Source organism: Anguilla anguilla, chromosome 7, assembly GCF_013347855.1.
Source record: "Anguilla anguilla isolate fAngAng1 chromosome 7, fAngAng1.pri, whole genome shotgun sequence".
Taxonomy (NCBI): Eukaryota; Metazoa; Chordata; class Actinopteri; order Anguilliformes; family Anguillidae; genus Anguilla; species Anguilla anguilla.
The window spans coordinates 17967961-17989272 of NC_049207.1; the positions used below are offsets into that span (position 1 = coordinate 17967961).

The following is a 21312-nucleotide window of genomic DNA, read 5'->3' on the forward strand; positions in this document are numbered from 1 at the left end:
ACTTAATCCCTGCAAGGCCCATTGTCCAAGAAAATGTAAATATGAATTAAGTTTCCCTTAAAACTAAAAGAGAACGAGGGGCAAGTACACAGACGGCAGTCGGGCCGCATGAAAAACAGAGACGCGGAATTAATTCCAGAGAACGTGTTTTTTGTAACGTTGGTATTTTTTCTGTTATTAATTGCAGATAAAGAAACGGCATTTCCCACAGAGGGGAAGAGGATGCAGATGGTTTGTGTGTGTGTGCAGTCTGATCTATAAGCAGAGAGCTGGGCGCGTAGCTCCCGTCTCTGTCCGCGTGTTTGTTCCACAGCGCGCCACACACAGGCCCGCGGGCTCTCAGTGATGATCGAGCGGGGGGGTGCTGTCGAGAGGTACCCCTCTAAAGCAGCGCTTCCCAACCTTTCAGAAGCCCTGGTCCAGCCTGTCAGAGAGTACGTGTTCCGGGACCCCAAATCATCTCTCTCTCAAGCACGCGCGTACGTCCTGTGAAATCTCTGTTTTCTTTCTGGCGAGGGTTGCGGTCGTCATATGTTCCGATCGTCATGCCGAATTCCAACCAAAAGCACAATAAAAAATAAAAGAATTTTAAAAATATGCGGTTATTAAAAAGTGTTTAAGAAATGTAAATGCTCGAGCAGATGCAGGGGGCCAGACTCAAAATCTCAGCGAGCCCCCTGGTCTTCCTTGGAGCAGCAATGCGAGGAAAAGCCCTGCTCTGATTGGCTCACGGGCACAAGTACCTAGAAAGACCCTTAATTACAGCAAACGCACAGCTGTAAACTGCCCTGCTGTTGAATAACAACGCAAAGCTGAAATGAACTATTTACAGTCAAACCTTGATTTCTGATTTGATTCTAATTAGAGAAAGGAAGGGCTTCCATCTTGAATGATTACATACGGCTGTGTGTTAAAGAGATGCACAGGTTCTGAACAAGAGAATGCTAGACTGAGAATTTAACATTAGGGCTAAATATAGTGGGCATTTACTGTAAGGGCAGGTCACAGGCATCCCTGCTATCCTCTTCAGATACATATCTTAGGCATTTAGTAGATTGTCTTATCCAGAGCGACTTAAAAATATGTCCATATAATAAGGCACACGACTGAAGGTGAACAGTCGAACTGTGACATTTCCCTGCAGCTCAGCTTTTAAAGACAGTCATGCTAATTATGTACATAACATGTACACTTATAGATGTATAGTAATCCTCCTTATCAGAATAAATGCCAACATAATCTGAATATACTGTAAAGGCTTTCGAAAACAAGGCTTTCAAAAAATGTTCTTTTTTTTTGTTCATCCACCAAGTCGGACTGCAACGCAACCCCCCCCCCCCCCCCCCCCCCCGTATGGCTTCCCATAAAATCGCCATCAAGCCTGCAGGTGCCGCGGGAGAAATTTAAGTCTATTGAGCAATTACGCCTAGAAAACAGTGTAAAATTTACACCCCACAGGAGAGGGCCCGGGTTACAGCGCCCTGTTCATTACAGAATTAGTTTTGTGCCGTTGTTTTTTTCAACGCTTTAACGTTTTTATATGACCGGGAAACGTCGTCCCAAAAGGCTCCGCGGGGAGGCATTTCCTGCCAAATCTCTGAGACGCGCAACAAAAGGCGGGCCCCTCCCACAGACCGCCTCCCACAGACCGCCTCCCACAGACCCCCTCCCACAGACCCCCTCCCACAGACCCACAGACCCCGCTCCTTTTTACCCATGAAGCCGTCTGTCCGCTCTCCGGCCTGAAACGGCGCCCTGTACGCCGGCCTTCAGCGAGCGTGCGGCGATGGCCCCGGCGTTTCGCCTCACCGTTTCTCCGCGTTCTAAACGCTAACGCGGGCGAGCGGGCGGGTCATTTTTAAGCGCCGAGCGGGGGCTCAATCGGGCTTTGTGTGCAGAGGCACCCCCCCCCCACACGCCGGACTGCTCCCTCTTTATTTTCTGAAGCAGTCATCCCTATAATGGGTCCAAACCCCGCCCCGTTCTGGGGGCAGGCGGGGGTGGTAAAAGGGCCAATTAGCAGCCCAGGTGACCGGCAGTGAATGGGCACTTTGTAAGGGCAGACCTGCATGCTCGCATGTGGACACACACACTCCCCTCCCCACCCCCGCCGTGCGCTTGCACACACACACACACACCCCCACCCTCACAGCCTTGTCCACTCACATGAGCTGAGTGACCCAGGACAATACAACCCAGCTGCTGTGACACATGAACTACAGACACCAGAACCACATCCACCACCAGCACCAACATTTCTGCATTCAGACACCTCACTAAAATGGCCACTGCAGCTACTGCACCACTCCACAGAAATACAGCAAGAGATCCTACTGAAGGGGACAAATACATTGTATAAGCCTCAGGACAAAGAATACTAAGACACAGACCAATGCACACGCACACACAGAGAATACCGAAGGCCCGGCATTCGCACCATGACCTTTTAAGGGTTCTCAGAAGTGGGTGAAGCTGGGTTCTCTACGGAGCTGCTGCAGTGGAAAGGGTTACAGAGCCAAAGCTCGAGCCCGAATGTTCTTACCAAAATCAATCAATTAGCATGACCATGGGAGAGCGGTAAAATAAAACAAACAGCAGCGGTAAGTTCTCTCGTCTGGATTTACGGCCTTTGAGGGGCTGAGAAGACGCCCTCACAGTCGCCACAGTGAGCGTCTGCGCCCAGGGCGACGGCAGGTTCCCATTGGGCAGCGTACCCCCTCTGAACAGCCGGGCCACGCCTCATTACCCAGCAGCCCTCTGTCAACGCGTGCTGTTTGTTTTGTGTTTTCCTCCCCATAAACGTCCACGGCCCGCTCTCATAAGAGGGATGAAAGGCACGCATGGCACAATGAGAAATTGCCCCCCCCCCCAAATGTTACAATTGAGTTCGCATTTTGACCCGAAATTCTCCGTTCTTGAAAAGGGAGGGGGGCAACGGCCGGGGTGCCGTTCCGGGGGAGTGCAGGTGACCCCCAGGAGGAGCGGTGCGTTTCGGCGGGAGGACGGGGCCGGGCGATGGCGCTGTTACCCGGCAACTGCAGCCAGCCCGGAGAACGGCCTCATGCAGCCGGCAGCACCTCTGTGCTTCTCAGGGACAAAAGCATGGAAATTTGGAGACCGAGGAAAGGAGCGGAGGCAGGGGGGCAGATTCTGAGCGCTAAGCCCCTCCCACATTCGGGGTACACTGGGACGGAGACGGCGGGGTAATCGCTTTTCATCCTGCCTGAATGACAGCCCTGGATTTTACTGCTCGCGCCGTCAGCGCGTGCCGGATTATAACATTAGTGAAACCGCTCAGACGCGGTGCGTTCCCTTTAACCCCCGCCTGCCCAAACAGCGCCCGCGCGCCAGCTTCAGCTCACTCTGAAAGACACGCGTAGCCTAGATAGCCTAGCGCTGCACCCCCCCTCCCCTTAGCTATTAGCTTATGAATCTAGCATTACATTCATGGTCAAAAAGAATGTGATACAGCGGCGCACTGACACTGTAGCCCTGCCCAGGGAGAGTCAGCATGGCGGTAAGACTACAATAAGGCCATTGTCGTGGCCCTGGAGCGCATTACGGCCGTAACGAAACAAAGCGCTTGATGTTTCCGCTCCGGATGCCTTTCGCGGCGGATCGTGAGCCAGCGCGCGAGCGTACCGCACCGCACCGTACCGCACCGTACAGCAAGGGCATGTGGGTACAGCGCCCGCTGAAGAGTTCAAGATGGCAGCAATCATTTATAATCAGCGCGGTTAGACATCCGGGCCCAAAGAAAGCCCCAGCGCGCCTCTCTGTCCACCGGGTTCTCTTTCTGTTCTAATGAGTTCCGGTAATGTGCCCCCGGGCTCCAGGCGACACGCTGCCTGCAGCGGGCTGGGCTCCCCCCCCCCCCCTGCGACCGCGTTTCGCCCCCGCGCCAACCCACAAAAACAGACGCTACACGCACCCCGATGCCCCCGACCCCCCCCCCGGCCTTCCCCGAACTCCCACACCCACCCACCCACCCCCACCACCAACGCACCACCCGAACGCCTATTTGAAAAACATTTGTGGCCGTATTTTTTGAATTTTTTTATTTTTAAAGCGTGTGGTTTGGGAGGCTGGTGGAGGCGCACACTGGACCCCGTTCATGCGCTGCAGACCTCAGGGTTTTTTACGGCTGCGTTTGGACCTGGTTCCGCTCCACACTGTTTTTCTTCTCTCGCATTCAGGGAAGGATCTCACTTTTACGACTGGCAGCGCACCGCATTAATTCACACACGTTTCGGGGAGATAAAGACCCCCATCCCACTCCCAGACAGCGTCCTCCTTATCTTCCTTTAAAGCGTTTACCCGCGGAAAAAGGTGGAGGAACAAACTGATCACGCGGAAAGATCAGGTCCCGAGCAAGAGCCGGTCGTCCAATCAGAAGCGCCCGTCCCTGAACACACAGAAAGGTCCTCGAGTGAAAATGGTGGCTAATGGGGTTTGCTCTCGCCAAATACTCGCACCCTTAAATGCCCCAAACAGAAACAGATTACTGTGTTTGCATCCGTTTTTGATCTTTACCCTCCCCTAATGGGATACACACTGAAACTATAGGAGCATTGCTCTGAAAAAGGACACTCCAACACCCCCCCCCCACCCCCGGCTGAGGTGAACCACTAATGCCCTTTGTACAGCACAACTAGCACAGTGGGCGTGTGTGTGATTCTCAAATATTTTCATTTATGTTTTATAGGTCTTGTATAAACCTTGTGAGCTTATATTAAATATCATTAAGCACAGATCAGGATGCCCTCCAGTTTTTCATATTCCTGTTTCAACTTCACATAATAAATAATACATGTCTTCACGGCGAATACCTTTTTTCGGAGGCCTATTCAAACAGACTGGCGTTTAATAAGAAGGTAATGGAGTTTAATGTTTCCACCAGGAACATGCAGAGGACTCCTCAGAACCATAGAAGTCGCCGCAATGCTCCAATCACACCTCCTCCTGCCAGGTGGCCATATATCAATCAAGCCCTGGGTATGCAGGCCCCATCTGTCACAGTGCCCAGGCTGTGTGTGTGTGTGTGTGTGTGTGTGTGTGTGTGTGTGTGTGTGTGTGTATGTGTGCGCGTGCGTGCGTGCTTGTGTGTGCCTGTCCAGGTAGGCCATACTGTACATTGGCCCTGCTGGTCTTGGTGTAAGTACCTGATAGGCTGTCCTATAGACCACATAGGCTACCTGCAGATCCTACAGGTCTAGACATATAATACACTATATGACCAAAAGTAACTGGACACCATTTTGTCTATGGCTGTTTTTCATGGTTTGGGATAGGCCCCTTAGTTCCAGTGAAGGAAAATCTTAATTCTACAGCATACAATCACATTCTAGACAATTCTGTGCTTCCCCAACAGTTTGGCCCTTACCTCTTTCAGCATGACAATGCCCCCGGGCACACGGCGAGGTCCACATAGAAATGGTTTGTTGAGAATGGTGGGGAAGGAGCGGCCTGCACAGAACCCTGACCTCAATCCCATCCAATGCTTTTGGAATGAATTGGAAAGCCAACTGCAAGCCAGGCCTAATCGCCCAATCAGTGCCCAACCTCACTAATGCTCTTCTGGCTGAATGAAAGCAAATCCCTGCAACAACGCTCCAACATCAAGTATAAAGTCCTCCCGGAAGACTGGAGGTGGTTATAGCAGCAAAAGGCCAACTCCATATAAATGCCCATAATTATGGATGGAATGCTGGATGTTTGGTGTCCACATACCTTTGGCCATGTAGAATGCGCGCCTGATTGGCCATCTAATCAGCAGAGGTGTAACTGTATGCTCCTGATAAAGTCCCTAAAGGGTTCATTGGGTTTATGTGCTGGAGAGTGTCCTAAAGGCCCCACAGATCTGCATGCGTGTGTCTGATAGGCTCTCTGAAGGCCCAGCAGGGGTTCTTTGAGCATGTGTGGAACCTTGGGAGATGGACCTGAGAGAACTCCAAAGAGCGGGTGAGGTTTATATAATCTACTCGTCGCACGTCCAAACACAGACCCACTTAAACAGCACCAGCGCAGCTCTTGGGTGATGTCACGCTACATCTGTGTGTGCGTGTGTGTGTGAGCGCACATCTCCCTCTCTCTGCTGAATCAGGCCGCAGTGGCGGTCCCCAGGGCTCTCACAGAGCCCGGTGCGCCTCATGGTCTTTTCAGCGGCAGGGTTCTGCCGCTCAACGTCACATGACCACCCGCAGCTTGAGGAGCGGCTGCGTCCGAGTGCCAGAGCGGAAGCACCGATAGCGGCAGGCCCGAGCGCGTGCCTCTCCTGGATCCCGTCCTGGAGGTCCGGTGGTTTTGAAGGGCGGGCACGTGGGGAGCGGGCCGGGCTGAAGTGGGCACTCGGTAAAGTGATTTACGGCCCCCGGACCGGCCTGTATCTCTGGAACCGCTGAAGTGGCCCCCACTTACGGTCCATTAATAGACCCGCTCGCGGGTATCTAAGTCTGAATATCTCCCCTCGCTGAAAATACTCCCTTCTCCAGCCTTGAAGAACAGGACGGTGGCGAGGCCCAACGCCTCTGGCAGCAGCATTATAACCACGTTATACACAAGAGGAGAGAAACCCATTTACCTCCCCATGACCCCCCCGGTTCTGTCATTCCGCCATTCCTCTTCCTGTCATGCTGCACTGAACGCCTTAAATTCAATCATGTCTTTCAGCTGATGATTTCCTTCCCCTTACAGACACTGTTCACCAGCTTGTTTCTGATCTGAACTGTAAAATTAAATTAATTTCTCGGCATATTTGCATTTCTGTTTTAACAAAACGGAGCGTGTTCTGAATCTTGACGAGATCTATTTTTTCCCTCCTTTCTAGATCATGTTAAGATAATATTTTATAATTATTATGCCGCCAGTCATCCTGAACAAGTACAGCTGCTAAGTGACATCATCATCAAATAATACGACATGCCAATTGTGTAGGTAAAAATATAAACCTTACGGGATTTTGCAATTATTTTCCAAGCCCATAAAAATCACAGGTTTAAACTCAGGCCGAGACCGTTCAAAGAGAAAGCAGAGAAGCCAATGCGGATCACCACATGAGTAACAACACTTTTAACATCTGCACACAGACAGGAAGCGCTGCACTACGCACCATGTTCACTGGCAGGAACAGAATAAACCTCTTGTCCTTCAACAGCTGAATGACTTCCTCACAATGGGCAACCGGCAGAGCGAGGAAGCACGGCAGCAGTAGTGCAAGGCTGACGCTAACGCTGACGCTGACGCTGACGCTGACGCTGACGCTGACGCGAGCCGCCGGTAAAGGCGGAACGTTCCGGACGCTAACGCTCGGGGCGGGGCTCTTACTTCATCTCCAGCACCTCCTCCAGGTGCTTCCGGCGCTCGGCCCGCAGTGTGGTCAGGTGCGCCTCCTTCTCGGCCAGGGACTGCTGGGTGGACGACAGCTTGGCCTTCATGGACTCCAGCTCCTGCTTCACCTTCTCCATGGCCGCCAGCAGCTCCTCCATCTGCCCACACGCACGCAGCACACAGCACAGGAGCACACGCAGACACACGGACGCAGACACACGGACACGGACGCACGCACCGCCGCACGCGCCCACACGGAGGACACGGACGGACGGGACGCAGGCGGAGCGAGAGACACGGACGGACGAGGACGAAGAGGACGAAGAGGAAGAGAGAAAGAGCGAGAGAGACGGCGAGACGGACACTCGGACAAGGCCGGGAGATACGCAGGAGGAACACGTCACCCACACCACGCAGAGAGAGGCAGGGAGAGGGAAAGAAGAAGAGAGAGGGAGGGTGAGAGAGAGAGAATGGGGGAGAGAGAGGAAGACAGTGAGAGAGAGAGAGAATGGGGCGAGAGAGGAAGACAGCGAGAGAGAGAGAGAGAATGGGGGTGAGAGAGGAAGACAGCGAGAGAAAATTGGGGAGAGAGAGGCAGACAGCGAGAGAGAGGGAGAGAGAGAATGGGCGAGAGACAGGAAGACAGCAAGAGAGAGAGAGAGCACAATAAACAGAGCCATTAACAGAATGGGACACGGGGTATCATATGTCAGACGCACACACACACATCCACATAAACACGCACACACACATACGTGTACACAAACACAAACAGACAGGGAGAGAGAGAGATCCAGGGGTTAGAGACACGCTTAGACAGGGCTTCACAGAGAGGTCTGAGCTGCACAGCCACACGCTGAGAGACCTGGGAACTGTGTGGAGCTGGAGGAAGAGAGGCCTGCAAAGAACTCACTATTTCACACAGTATCAATCACACATCTTCACAAAGTATCAATCACACATCTTCACACAGTATCAATCACACATCTTCACAAAGTATCAATCACACACATCTTCAGAGAGTATCAATCACATACATCTTCAGAGAGTATCAATCACATACATCTTCAGAGAGTATCAATCACATACATCTTCAGAGAGTATCAATCACACACATCTTCAGAGAGTATCAATCACATGGATCCTTACACAGTATCAAACACATGATGAATTACAATGTATCAATCACATGAAACCATACACAGTGTCAATCATATGAAAGTGTACACAGTGTGCATCGCACAAAGCTTTAAAAGTATGAAGCCTTGCAGTTTTGTGTGGGAACTTGTGTTCTGCGTATGGCACACACATCGCAAAACCCAAATGTCTGCTTTAAAGAAAGCCATGAATACTTAGTGCTACTTCAGCCATGAATACTTACCGCTACTTCAGTCCATTCCTTATAAAAGTCAAGCAGCGAGAAACTATTCTGTCTTGCACAATTTGTGTAACCTTCCTTGACGTCTCCACACCCTGATTGCAATCAGCGGAACGGATTCGAGGCGGGGTAAGGCGAGTAAATCAGAAATAGAGGACAGGTTTACGCTCGGCGGAAGGGGTTAACGCGCACGCAACTATGCGCTTCCTCAGGGGGCAGAATACGCTGCGGTCTACCCCGGCGCTGTTTGGACGCTCTCGGCTCGCAGGAAGAGCTCCGGCTGGTGGCTCCAGCCCCGCGGCCAGCCCCCCCCCCCCCCTTCTCCGGTGGCTCGTATATCCTCCTCATAAACCGGGCCCTTCTGAGCAGGGCTCAGCCCGACACCTCAGGCATCTCGCTTTTGCGAGGGGCAGCTTTCCAGGTCCCGCTCGCAGCGGCCCGGATCCCCTTTCACGTGCATAGCGCTCCAGCCGTTCTCGGTGAAACAACACCCATTCCGGCTCTAATCACGTTTTCCTGCCGCCCCTGGCCAACGGGTTTTGGCTAAACCGCTAAAAGCCGCCATCTTTTCGTGGCACTCGCGGTTGGAGCGCACGGACTGGGGGACATTTCGCAGTGCGGGGTTACCCCGCCGGAGCTGGTCACGTGACCCTGATGCACCTGACCGGAGGTTTTACGGCGAAGCGCTCCACGGCGCCCTCTGCTGGTACGGCCCCACAGCATCTGGGAATGCGCTCACCACTGCGGCAACCTGCGCTCGTAACTCAGCGGCCTAATGCACTGCGCTCCCTCCAATTTCTCAGCGGTACGCTGTACACAGCGAAACACGACACGCCAAATTTATGGCTATCTGTTTTCCTGCCGCGCTCCTCGACCCGCTCGCCAAGTTTCATTCCTCTTACTCTCCTCGCGAAGCCAACAGGCTGCAACAACACCCACTTGCCACGAGTGGCCTTGAGACGTCTTCCAATTTCTTTCCGGCCTTTCAAGCGATCTCGAGCGGATGTGCAGTCGCGCGGTCCTTCGCTCAGCCTTGGCACCGCTTAAGAACGTCTCTTTTTGTACCTCTGATTACCGCACGTACTGAACGAAGGTCCACACGAATCTGAACACAGAAGAACATCCGCTGGAACTGCATGTGCGCCAGCCTTACTTCCTCATTAAGAAAGAACCGCCCCTATTGGACGAAAAGCTCCCTGCGGGACACGCCCCTAATGAAGGGCAGAGAGAAAGCCGAGACCAGAGCTGCTGGCCTGTGGAAACACCTCAGAGCAGGGCCGAGAGAAGGCCCGGAAAATGATGGATGTTGAAGTACGGTGTTTTAGCACCGAACAGAGCTTGAGGTTCACATGCTGCTGGGGTCCCCACCATGAAGAGCCACCAGGGGGCGACGGTATCGATGAGACTGCGGTTCACACAGACCCCGGGGAGGGGGGGATGGACCCGTGAAGAAGAACGCCAGCGGAGGGTGACAAACGGGCTGCGCTCGCGACGCTGTGGCACGCCGGGGCGGGGCGGGGCTCAGCGGGGCGGGGCGGCGAAACGGGGGCGCGGGAGCCGGCGCTAAAAACAGAAGCAGCGCGGACGTGACAGCCCGGGACAGAGTTCCCCCCGTGGGACCGCATTATGCAGAGGAGCCCTTGGAACACCCTTGCCTTCCGGATGACAAACGCCTCCCTGCAGTACCCTGCTGTCACATCACTGCGGTGCTATGAGACGAGCTGGAGCCAGAGTCGCTCTACACCACAGCACAGGAAACACACTCACACACCCAGGACTGTTCTACACCACAGCACAGGAAACACACTCACACACCCAGGACCGCTCTACACCACAGCACAGGAAACACACTCACACACCCAGGACCGCTCTACACCACAGCACAGAAAACACACTCACACACCCAGGACTGTTCTACACCACAGCACAGGAAACACACTCACACACCCAGGACTGTTCTACACCACAGCACAGGAAACACACTCTCACACCCAGGACCGCTCTACACCACAGCACTGAAAACACACTCTCACACCCAGGACCGCTCTACACCACAGCACAGGAAACACACTCACACACCCAGGACCGCTCTACACCACAGCACACAACACACACTCACACACCCGGGACCGCTCTACATCACAAAGGAGAAAACACACTCACACACGCAGGACCGCTCTACATCACAGCACAGAAAACACACTCACACACCCGGGACCGCTCTACATCACAAAGGAGAAAACACACTCACACACGCAGGACCGCTCTACACCACAGCACAGGAAACACACTCACACACCCAGGACCGCTCTACACCACAGCACAGAAAACACACTCACACACCCAGGACCGCTCTACACCACAGCACAGGAAACACACTCACACACCCAGGACCGCTCTACACCACAGCACAGGAAACACACTCACACACCAAAGACCGCTCTACACCACAGCACAGGAAACACACTCTCACACCCAGGACTGTTCTACACCACAGCACAGAAAACACACTCACACACCCAGGACCGCTCTACACCACAGCACAGGAAACACACTCACACACCCAGGACCGCTCTACACCACAAAGGAGAAAACACACTCACACACCAAAGACCGCTCTACACCACAGCACAGAAAACACACTCACACACCCAGGACCGCTCTACACCACAAAGGAGAAAACACACTCACACACCAAAGACCGCTCTACACCACAGCACAGAAAACACACTCACACACCCAGGACCGCTCTACAACACAAAGGAGAAAACACACTCACACACCAAAGACCGCTCTACACCACAGCACAGAAAACACACTCACACACCCAGGACCGCTCTACACCACAAAGGAGAAAACACACTCACACACCAAAGACCGCTCTACACCACAGCACAGAAAACACACTCACACACCCAGGACCGCTCTACACCACAGCACAGAAAACACACTCACACACCAAAGACCGCTCTACACCACAGCACAGAAAACACACTCACACACCCAGGACCGCTCTACACCACAAAGGAGAAAACACACTCACACACCAAAGACCGCTCTACACCACAGCACAGAAAACACACTCACACACCCAGGACCGCTCTACACCACAAAGGAGAAAACACACTCACACACCAAAGACCGCTCTACACCACAGCACAGAAAACACACTCACACACCCAGGACCGCTCTACACCACAAAGGAGAAAACACACTCACACACCAAAGACCGCTCTACACCACAGCACAGAAAACACACTCACACACCCAGGACCGCTCTACACCACAAAGGAGAAAACACACTCACACACCAAAGACCGCTCTACACCACAGCTGAGGAAACACACTCTCACACCCAGAGTCGCTCTACACCACAGCACAGAAAACACACACACACACACAGGACCGCTCTACATCACAGCACAGGAAACACACTCACACACCCAGGACTGTTCTACACCACAGCTGAGGAAACACACTCTCACACCCAGGACCGCTCTACACCACAGCACAGAAAACACACTCACACACCCAGGACCGCTCTACACCACAGCACAGAAAACACACTCACACACCCAGGACCGCTCTACACCACAGCACAGGAAACACACTCTCACACCCAGGACCGCTCTACACCACAGCACAGAAAACACACTCACACACCCGGGACCGCTCTACACCACAGCTGAGGAAACACACTCTCACACCCAGGACTGTTCTACACCACAGCACAGAAAACACACTCACACACCAAAGATCGCTCTACACCACAGCAGAGGAAACACACTCTCACACCCAGGACCGCTCTACACCACAGCACAGAAAACACACTCACACACCCAGGACCGCTCTACACCACAGCACAGAAAACACACTCACACACCCCGGACCGCTCTACACCACAGCAGAGGAAACACTAAAGCAGATACAAAAAGACAACCTTTCTCTGTGACCTTCAACCCCCAGCCCTTCCCCCTCTGAACCCCTTGTGTGAAATCCTCATGCTGTGAAAAGCATAGGACACTTCGCTACGTTCTGCTTCAGTAAGGGCAAACAGGCTCCACTCACAGAGCAGGGCAGGGACGACCTTGCCACTGACATTGATGCCAGCCAAACCGCCCCCCTCCCCCTCCCCCCCCCTCCTCCCTTCCTCTCACCACTTCTCCAACGCGTTATATTTAAGTGAGGGATTATAACGGCACTAAATAAGCATGCGGACCCCACTTACCGGTGCGGGCCTTGTGCAGAGCCTGAGAGAGTGTGCGGGTGTGAGCTCCCTGAGATGCTGGGTAATCCCTGTGTGGAGAGCTGAGAGAGTGTGCGGGTGTGAGCTCCCTGAGATGCTGGGTAATCCCTGTGTGGTGAGCTGAGAGAGTGTGCGGGTGTGAGCCCCCTGAGATGCTGGGTAATCCCTGTGTGGAGCCGGCGGTGATTAAGAGGATCAGCTCGATGTCATTAGCCCCCGGGGCTTCGCTCAGAGGCGCGGGGAGAGGCGCAGGGTGCGGCGCGGGGCCGGCAGAGGGGCACCAAACGCAGCCAGGCGGGCACGCCGGCACAGGGTCTGAGTCAGAGCGGCTCACTGTGTACCCTGCGCCCTGTTAGACTGAGCAGGGCGTCTGTCTCTGCACCTGTGCTGTGTCTCACCTGTGACTGTCCCCCTGCCAGATGCACACATGCATTCATATAAAAATTCACAAGCACTCATGCACTCACACAGATACTGTACATGCACACACACACTCCCAAATACTCACAGAAACAACACACTTACACATGCTCTCTCAGAGACTGATGGACACAGACACACACACACACACACTCAAGGCTCTGAATCTAACTGCAGCTGCAGAGCACAAGTCCTGCAGTGCTTTCCTCACAGTGGGAAAACATTCCTACACAACACCGACAGCACAGTATGGGCAATTTAACACCAGTCAGCCTCCATTTAACTCTCTACTTTACATACTGCTAAAGTCCAATAGCTCTTACACAGCATTCGTATTCCCCACAACACCTACAGTAAACACCTGCACAACACATGGCTTCGGCCTGCTAACACATACTGTATGCATGAGAACTAACAGACTGGCAGTAACCCCAGTACATGACAGTGACTACGACGGTGGTCTCTACTGCTAGCTTAATATGAATGAGGACGAATGCCACTGCACCTTGAACACTTACAGTATAGTTTTCCCCCCCCCACTCACTCTGCACATACAGATGGTAGGCAGCATATCAGCTAGCCTGATGTGCTTCTATTGATCCTGGAGAGTTTATCAGGTGGAGAACCACCCCACATTCACACAATGAATGCACAGCCACTGGTGTTCATAGAGTAGAGTGCTGTGGAGTTTTGCAGTATAGGGGTCTAGCTGTGGGGTGTAGGACATCGCCCTCCAAGCTCAGGCAAACCTGAAGTGCAGCATATTCACTCACATAAACAGGGATACGATGCTATGGTGTAGAATATTTGTCTTAGCACTGTGGTATATACAGTATCAGAGTACTGTGGTATAGAGGGTCAAGGTCCACACTGTGTTATAGAGGGTCTATGTAAGCACTGTGGTGAAAAGGGCTGAGGTGTAGAAGCTCTATGGTACCAGAGCACAGTGGTATAGAGGCTCTTTAGTGTTAGAGGGCTATGGTGTAGAATATCTCTCAGCACTGAACAGCAGAGGATCTTTGTGGAGAGTGGAGCGGTGCGCAGTGGGAAGGTGTGGAGCAGAGGATCTTTGTGGAGAGTGGAGCGGTGCGCAGTGGGAAGGTGTGGAGCAGAGGATCTTTGTGGAGAGTGGAGCGGTGCGCAGTGGGAAGGTGTGGAGCAGAGGATCTTTGTGGAGAGTGGAGCGGTGCGCAGTGGGAAGGTGTGGAGCAGAGGATCTTTGTGGAGAGTGGAGCAGTGCGCAGTGGGAAGGTGTGGAGCGGTGCGCAGTGGGAAGGTGTGGAGCAGAGGATCTTTGTGGAGAGTAGAGCGGTGCGCAGTGGGAAGGTGTGGAGCAGAGGATCTTTGTGGAGAGTGGAGTGGTGCACAGTGGGAAGGTGAGGAGCAGAGGATCTTTGTGGAGAGTAGAGCGGTGCGCAGTGGAAGGTGTGGAGCAGAGGATCTTTGTGGAGAGTGGAGTGGTGCACAGTGGGAAGGTGTGGAGCAGAGGATCTTTGTGGAGAGTGGAGCGGTGCGCAGTGGAAGGTGTGGAGCAGAGGATCTTTGTGGAGAGTGGAGTGGTGCACAGTGGGAAGGTGTGAAGCACAGGATCTTTGTGGAGAGTAGTGGTGCGCAGTGGGAAGGTGTGGAGCAGAGGATCTTTGTGGAGAGTGGAGCGGTGCAGAGTGGGAAGGTGTGGAGCAGAGGATCTGTGTGGAGAGTGGAGCGGTGCAGAGTGGGAAGGTGTGGAGCAGAGGATCTTTGTGGAGAGGGGAGCGGTGCGCAGTGGGAAGGTGTGGAGCAGAGGGTCTTTGTGGAGAGTAGAGCGGTGCACAGTGGGAAGGTGTGGAGCAGAGGATCTGTGTGGAGAGTGGAGCGGTGCAGAGTGGGAAGGTGTGGGGCGGGGAGCGCTGCGGGACGCTAATCAGCTCCGCATGTAGGGACCACAGGGAGCTGCTGTGACTGTCTGAGCCACAGGGCAGATAACATCACCACTGCACTTCAGCTGGGTGACTAAAGCTCCTTTCAGCCTCAGGGGTGGGTGGGGGATAGGAGGGGGGGGGGTGGGTGCTGCAGTGTGGTCTTCCTGTAAATGGCCTCGGGTTCCAGCAGGCTGACTGGAAGAGGACTGGGGACCCGGTCAGGAGGCTTATAGAAATCGGGAATCGCTCATTAAGGTTCGTTAAGGGCTGATTTTTACACCCAAACGTCTGTCTGGGGAGGAAAGCCGATCTCTGATTCATCACCAGGCCGAGAGGAACGTGGCTCAGTCTGCCTAAAAACAGATGGCACGTGACATCACTGGTGCGAGCATGAACCTGAAGCAAGCAATGCAGACCATACATGAGCGTACAGCACCCCTGGGGTACATGCCTCGCCTCCTACAGGAACGTTTACCCATGAGTCACCTCTTCAGTCTGGGTGCACACTGACTGCTTACCATGAGAGAGAACATGATTCAGGAAGAAAATTCCCTCCAGCACCAGCTCCCTTAATCAATGTAAAAAACACTTTTTCATACAAAGGCAACTAAAGGTTTCTGAGTCCTAGAGAGCAGCAGCATTTTCTTTCAACAGCAGACGTTTCTGGAGCTGTGAGCTGAGCTCCACGTTTCCTTTTCTCTCAGGTGAGAAAAAAAACCTCAGACACTGATCACACCATCAAACCTGAACTATAACATGGTTACTCGACAACGGGTAAAAAAGAAAAAAGTATCAGGCACTTCAGTGGACGACCGTCTGATGATGCTCCATTAGAAGAGAGGTCCTTAAGGTCAGGTGGACCTGCCCTGCCCTACTGACAGAGTCGCGAGTTTGAATGCTTTGACTGCTTGCCCTGCGCGCAAACCAGGCCCTTAAACCGGGGAAGAGAAGCAGAGAGCTGGATGGCAGAGCAGAGAGGCTAAACGAAAAAGAGGGAGAAAAGATGAAAGCAAATGAGGAGGAGAGAAAGAGAGAGTTTCAGCTGTGCTGCAGATACTTGCCTCCTTGTGCTGTGAAAGCAGGAACGGAAAGAGAGACAGGAAATGGTAAGCACATTCATATAGTAAAAGAGCAACCACAAACACCGAAAAACACAAAAAAACCCAATTCATCCAAAATGGCAGTTCAAAAAAAAAAAAAAGACGTTCAAAATGGAATGAATGGCAATGAGAACAAAATGTAACTGCTGCAATTACATCTTTTGGAAAAGAATGTCGGGGGTAAAACTCTAACAAAAAGACGAGCCCTTTCTTTCTTCATCCGGATGAAATACCGGGAGAGGAGTGCGGTGTGCGGCGCTACCATAGCGACGCTAAACGGCATAAGCAGATGGCGGGAACGCGCCCGACCCACAGGCCTCTCGGGGGGGTCCTTCGTGGTCGCGGCAGCAGAGGATTCTGGGAGCTGCGGAGCCCGTCCGGCGCGACTCCTGCAGGGCCGAGCCGGGGGGAAAACGGGAGGATGCGAGGAGGAGGAGGAGGAGCGGCCTGGAGGAGAGGTCATGTGGGGCCGAGCGGCGGGAAGGCTGGGTTCGTGCCTCTCTCTCTCTCCCTCTCCCTCCCTCTCCCTCTCCCTCTCTCTCTCCCCAGTCAGTGCTGTAATCACCGCCTCGCAGGAACAGGAGAGCTGCTCGGGCCTCCGCAGGCTTGCACAGAGCCCTAATAAAGCTGCTTAATGCAGCGGCACACACGCTGTTTTCTGCTCTCCCTTCCCTCTCTGTTCTTTGGGGTGAGAGTGCAACTGCCAAAACAGCGGCCTCCTTCGCGAGAGGGGGAAGGCCTTGTAGCCAATCTCAACACAGCCGGGCTCTGCTTCGCGTTGCGTTTCGGGTGCCGGGGGCCTTGGGCAATATCATTTATTTTGGAGCGTATTAACAGTTTTATGCCTCTGTTTTATTATTCAACGCAGGCAGTTATTGATGAGGTCTCAAATACACACTCTTGAGAAAGAGCAGCGGCAATAAGGACCGTTTTATTTTTTCCAGCCTTACTAGTTTCCATGGTGGGAGCGCATTTCAGATTATGGGCCTACAGGCCTCACTCAGCACGATGACAGTGAGAGCGGCTTGTCACACCGCCCCCTGGAGTTTTGGGGTTTGAACTGCAAACCCCATTGCTCTAAAAAAGGAAGGGAAGTTCAAGTGACGGAATGCAGCTAAACTAATATTTGTAAGTTAATCTCTTGGACCGTAAAAAAACTCATTTTAGTGGTGACAGGAAAGCCTCCGACACAAAGGCCAGAAAACATACATCCATCAGCGCAGGAGCGGAATAGGCCGGATCCCGCACTGTCACCAGATCGGCGGAAAGGAACAGCACCGCACGCGCTCGACTCCCGCTCGTCCCACTACACTCTTCCATTTCCCCGCACGCTTGTTTGTGCCTTCTCACCGTCACTGTTGGGAGGGAAAGAAGGATGAGCCTGGCTGCTCGAGATCTCCCATTCAGGGCACGTCTCCCGGCAGCGTATTTACAGAAGGAGGAGTCTTCAAAGGCTCGGCGCAAAGGGAGGGAGACGCAGGTGAGAGGCCTTTCAAGCTGTCTGGTTCAGGCAGTCAGGACACCTTTCAGGGTGACTGTTCCCCGATGGATGAACCTCCACCAGGATTCATTCTTCAGCAGAACAATGAAGCGTTGGAACCCCCCCGAGGTTCAGCGTGCTTCAGGCTCCGCACGTCGTCCCGACAGGAAAATGAGAAATTGTGTTTTTTTGTTTTGTTTTTTTAAAAGGGAAACATAAAACAGCAATAAAATGAAAGCCATGGTGAGCATGATGCAATGACATGCACCCCCACCCCCGCCCTCCAAAAAAAAAAAAAAAAAAAACTAAATGGTGAAAAACGCAGAAAAATGCACGAAAGCAATATGTATTTTGGCTGAGGAAAGTCAGACGCAATGAAAAATAATCATTACAAACCAAAGACGAGGATTAACCATTTCATACCTTGAACCACTTAAAGCCCGCGTGGTTGGAGTCATGCAGTGGTTCATGTAAGTGCTTCAGACAGGCAGTGAGTAGCAGAGAGGTGACAGAGAAGAAATAGAGAAGAGAAAAATTATATAAAATCAAAACAGACAAAATAAACAGAAGAAGCAGAAGAAGGAGAAGACTGAAGCAATTCCCCAAACAGGCCGCGAAAATTGGGGGCAGAGAGGACGGGCAGAGAGGACGGGGTGGGGCCGGACGCGGGGGCGGGTTTCCCTGGAGACGCCGTGACAACAGAGGAGGAGGAGGAGGGGCGACGAAGAGGATGGCGTGAGGAGCGTGAGGAGGGAGGTTGAGGAAGGTTCAGGACGGGACGCGACTGGACGGGACACGGGGGTACAGACGAGCTGCCCCCCCCCTCCTGTCCGTCAGACTCGGGGAGGCTTTCTTTGGTTGGGTGCCCGCGGGGAATGTTATAAAACATGTCATTTGGCCAGTGAATCATGTCTGGAGCGGGACGTGTGTTTTCGTGCGGTCTTGGACAAACGTTTTGACTGGACCCGCGCGGGCGGCCTGCGTCGCGTCTGCGCACACCCGCCATACATCAGCTTCACGCCAGCCGCGCGTCTGAATGCGCCGTGTCACATGGTCCGGTCTCTCTCCGCCGCGCCGCGCGCGGAACGGAAACTCTGCTACGCCCCGCTCTCGCCCTTTTAACAGGCCGGCCCCCTGCAGGGGCGCGGAGCGCGGTGTTCACGGGATGGTTCGCCGTGAGGAGACCCCCCTAATGCACCCCTAACCAGAACAAAAGCCTTTGTTCTGCTGGCTTCTGACAGGACCTCTGCTTTGAAGGAGGTTCTGAGGGTCAGACTGCGGTCGGAACCCAGCGTGCAACAGAGAGAGAGAGAGAGAGAGAGAGAGAGAGAGAGAGAGAGAGAGAGAGAGAGAGAGAGAGAGAGAGAGAGAGAGAGAGAGAGAGAGAGAGAGAGAGAGAGAGAGAGAGAGAGAGAGAGAGAGAGAGAGAGAGAGAGAGAGAGAGAGAGAGAGAGAGAGAGAGAGAGAGAGAGAGAGAGAGAGAGAGAGAGAGAGAGAGAGAGAGAGAGACCACAGAGCGGCTCGAGCGTATTGGTCCAGGCAGGTGTGGTGAGGGGAGAATACCGCTGGCTCCATACGGACAGAGGGTGGCGCTGTTCGGCTGGGTTCTCAGCCCAGAGAGCGGGTGTGCGGTGTAGGGGGAGGGGGGGGGGGCAGAGAGGGGGCAACTGAGGGACACGCAGACGGCTGCAGTGGACCACACGTCCAGACTCGACAGACCACATCAGAGACGCACAAAATGGCCGACGCGACTGCCGCTGGCGTTTCAGCTGACGGCGCCCACGGCGCCCTCGGGCTCGCCGCCCCCCCCCCCCCCCGCTGCCTCGTGGCGTTACGTGGCTACGCGCTGACGACGGGCTTTTCGCGCGGAGACCGGAATGAGTCCGGACTGCGCGGAGGACACACAGCGCCGATGATGAAGGGAAGAGAGGGGGGGGGGGGAAGAGAGAGCGGGGGGGGGGGGGGAGCGCAATCAGGGTGAATTGAGAGCAGATGGGCAGATGAAAGAGGATGGGCTGGCGGAGGTGGAGCGCTGATGGCGGCGGCGGCGTGGGAATGATTAGCGCTCTCGTCGGCAGTGACGCGCCCGCGGCGCTCACGGAGGGCCGAGACGGAGCACCGCGCTCACAGCGCACTGATGCCAGCTACAACAAACCTGACCTCGCTTTTTTCTGTTGTAAAATTATACCTATGTTTCTTTCGAAGACCTTAAAGAATCCCTGTTGTCTGGTGCCTTTGTCAATGACACAAAGAGGGCATGTTTTTGCCAGTATTACAGAAGGGGAGAAATTTTACCCACACACAGGATGAGGAAAAGTTTCAAAGGAAAGCTGTTCTACAGTAACACTGTTCCCTCCCACATTCACATGCTCTTCTTCCACAATGAAGAGAAACCAGGACGCGTTTTGGCTGACAGGCCTGATCTTCTGGGATCCCTCCGGAAGCTCCGCCCTCACGAGACAGCTGGGCTCCACCCCCTATGCTTTGTGATGTCACAGGGTGATGAACGGAGCAGGGAGGGACGCTGACTTCCTTCCCTCTCGGTACCCTGAATCATTTTAACGGCCGCCTCCAGCCGGGCTGATTTAAGCGCAGTCCTGGCTGTGGTTCCTACAGGGGGGTCTGCCTAATTAAGAGGGAGCAGGGCCGTGTAGACCCTCTCGGACCGCACGGAACGGAACGAAACGGGACAAGGGAAAAATGACCCCGGTTCTGGACGAGTCCGTTTCCCCCCTGAGCCCCAAGTTCCACCTTCAAGCTTAGGGACCACCATTGGCTTGCAAAGGGCCCCTCAAATAAAGAAGGCCCAGGGGACCCTCAAAGGGGTCAGCCCGGGCAGACATGGGTCCGGGGCCCCAGACAGACAGACGGCCAGACCCAGACGGTTCATGAACGCGCGGTCGCATCACCCGACAGTGCGGCGGTCCTGGGGCATCGCAGCCACGGCAACAAACTCCAGGCCCTCGACACGCACAAACAAATCATTAAAAGCCGACTATTAAAGGGAGTTTTATTTGGATTTAGAATGACAGGAACAAGGGCTTCCAAGAGCCCGGGCCAGCGTGAGAACCGACGCGTCCAAGCAAACAGTCCGGAAACTTCTGAACCTCGTCTCTATTTATTTCATCAGTTCATATGAAAAAGATTTAATTCAAGGGAATTATTTGGATTTGATGGTATCTAAACTGCTGGCGCTCTCACAGATGCAGCTGTGCTGTGTTTAATAATCCCTGGCGATGCATTACCAGCACACAAGTCTTCGCGGAATTACACCGCACAGGACACGGAGGCTTTTCTCCCCCCTACTTAAAAAACACTGGTGATTTCTCAAATTCGCCATTCAGAAAGGGAATGGAAAAACCCAGTTGTTTCACGGGCTCGTATCTGTTTATCTTGCATGATGAAGACTGACTGGAGACACAAACTCTCGGCCGGCTCGCGCCAGAGGAACCGGCTCCAGG

At 53.6% G+C, this 21312-nt stretch overlaps 1 protein-coding gene across 9 annotated transcripts in view; it reads right to left on the reverse strand.

Moving 5' to 3' along the window:
* The window catches only part of LOC118232528 (ELKS/Rab6-interacting/CAST family member 1-like), a 223498-nt gene that overhangs the window by 87663 nt on the left and 114523 nt on the right, over window positions 1–21312 (reverse strand). For all 9 annotated transcript variants that reach the window (XM_035427588.1, XM_035427594.1, XM_035427589.1 and 6 more), the window contains one exon: window positions 7324–7484. In XM_035427588.1, the coding sequence (XP_035283479.1) occupies window positions 7324–7484 (161 nt within the window). The remainder of the gene's footprint in view (window positions 1–7323; window positions 7485–21312) is intronic.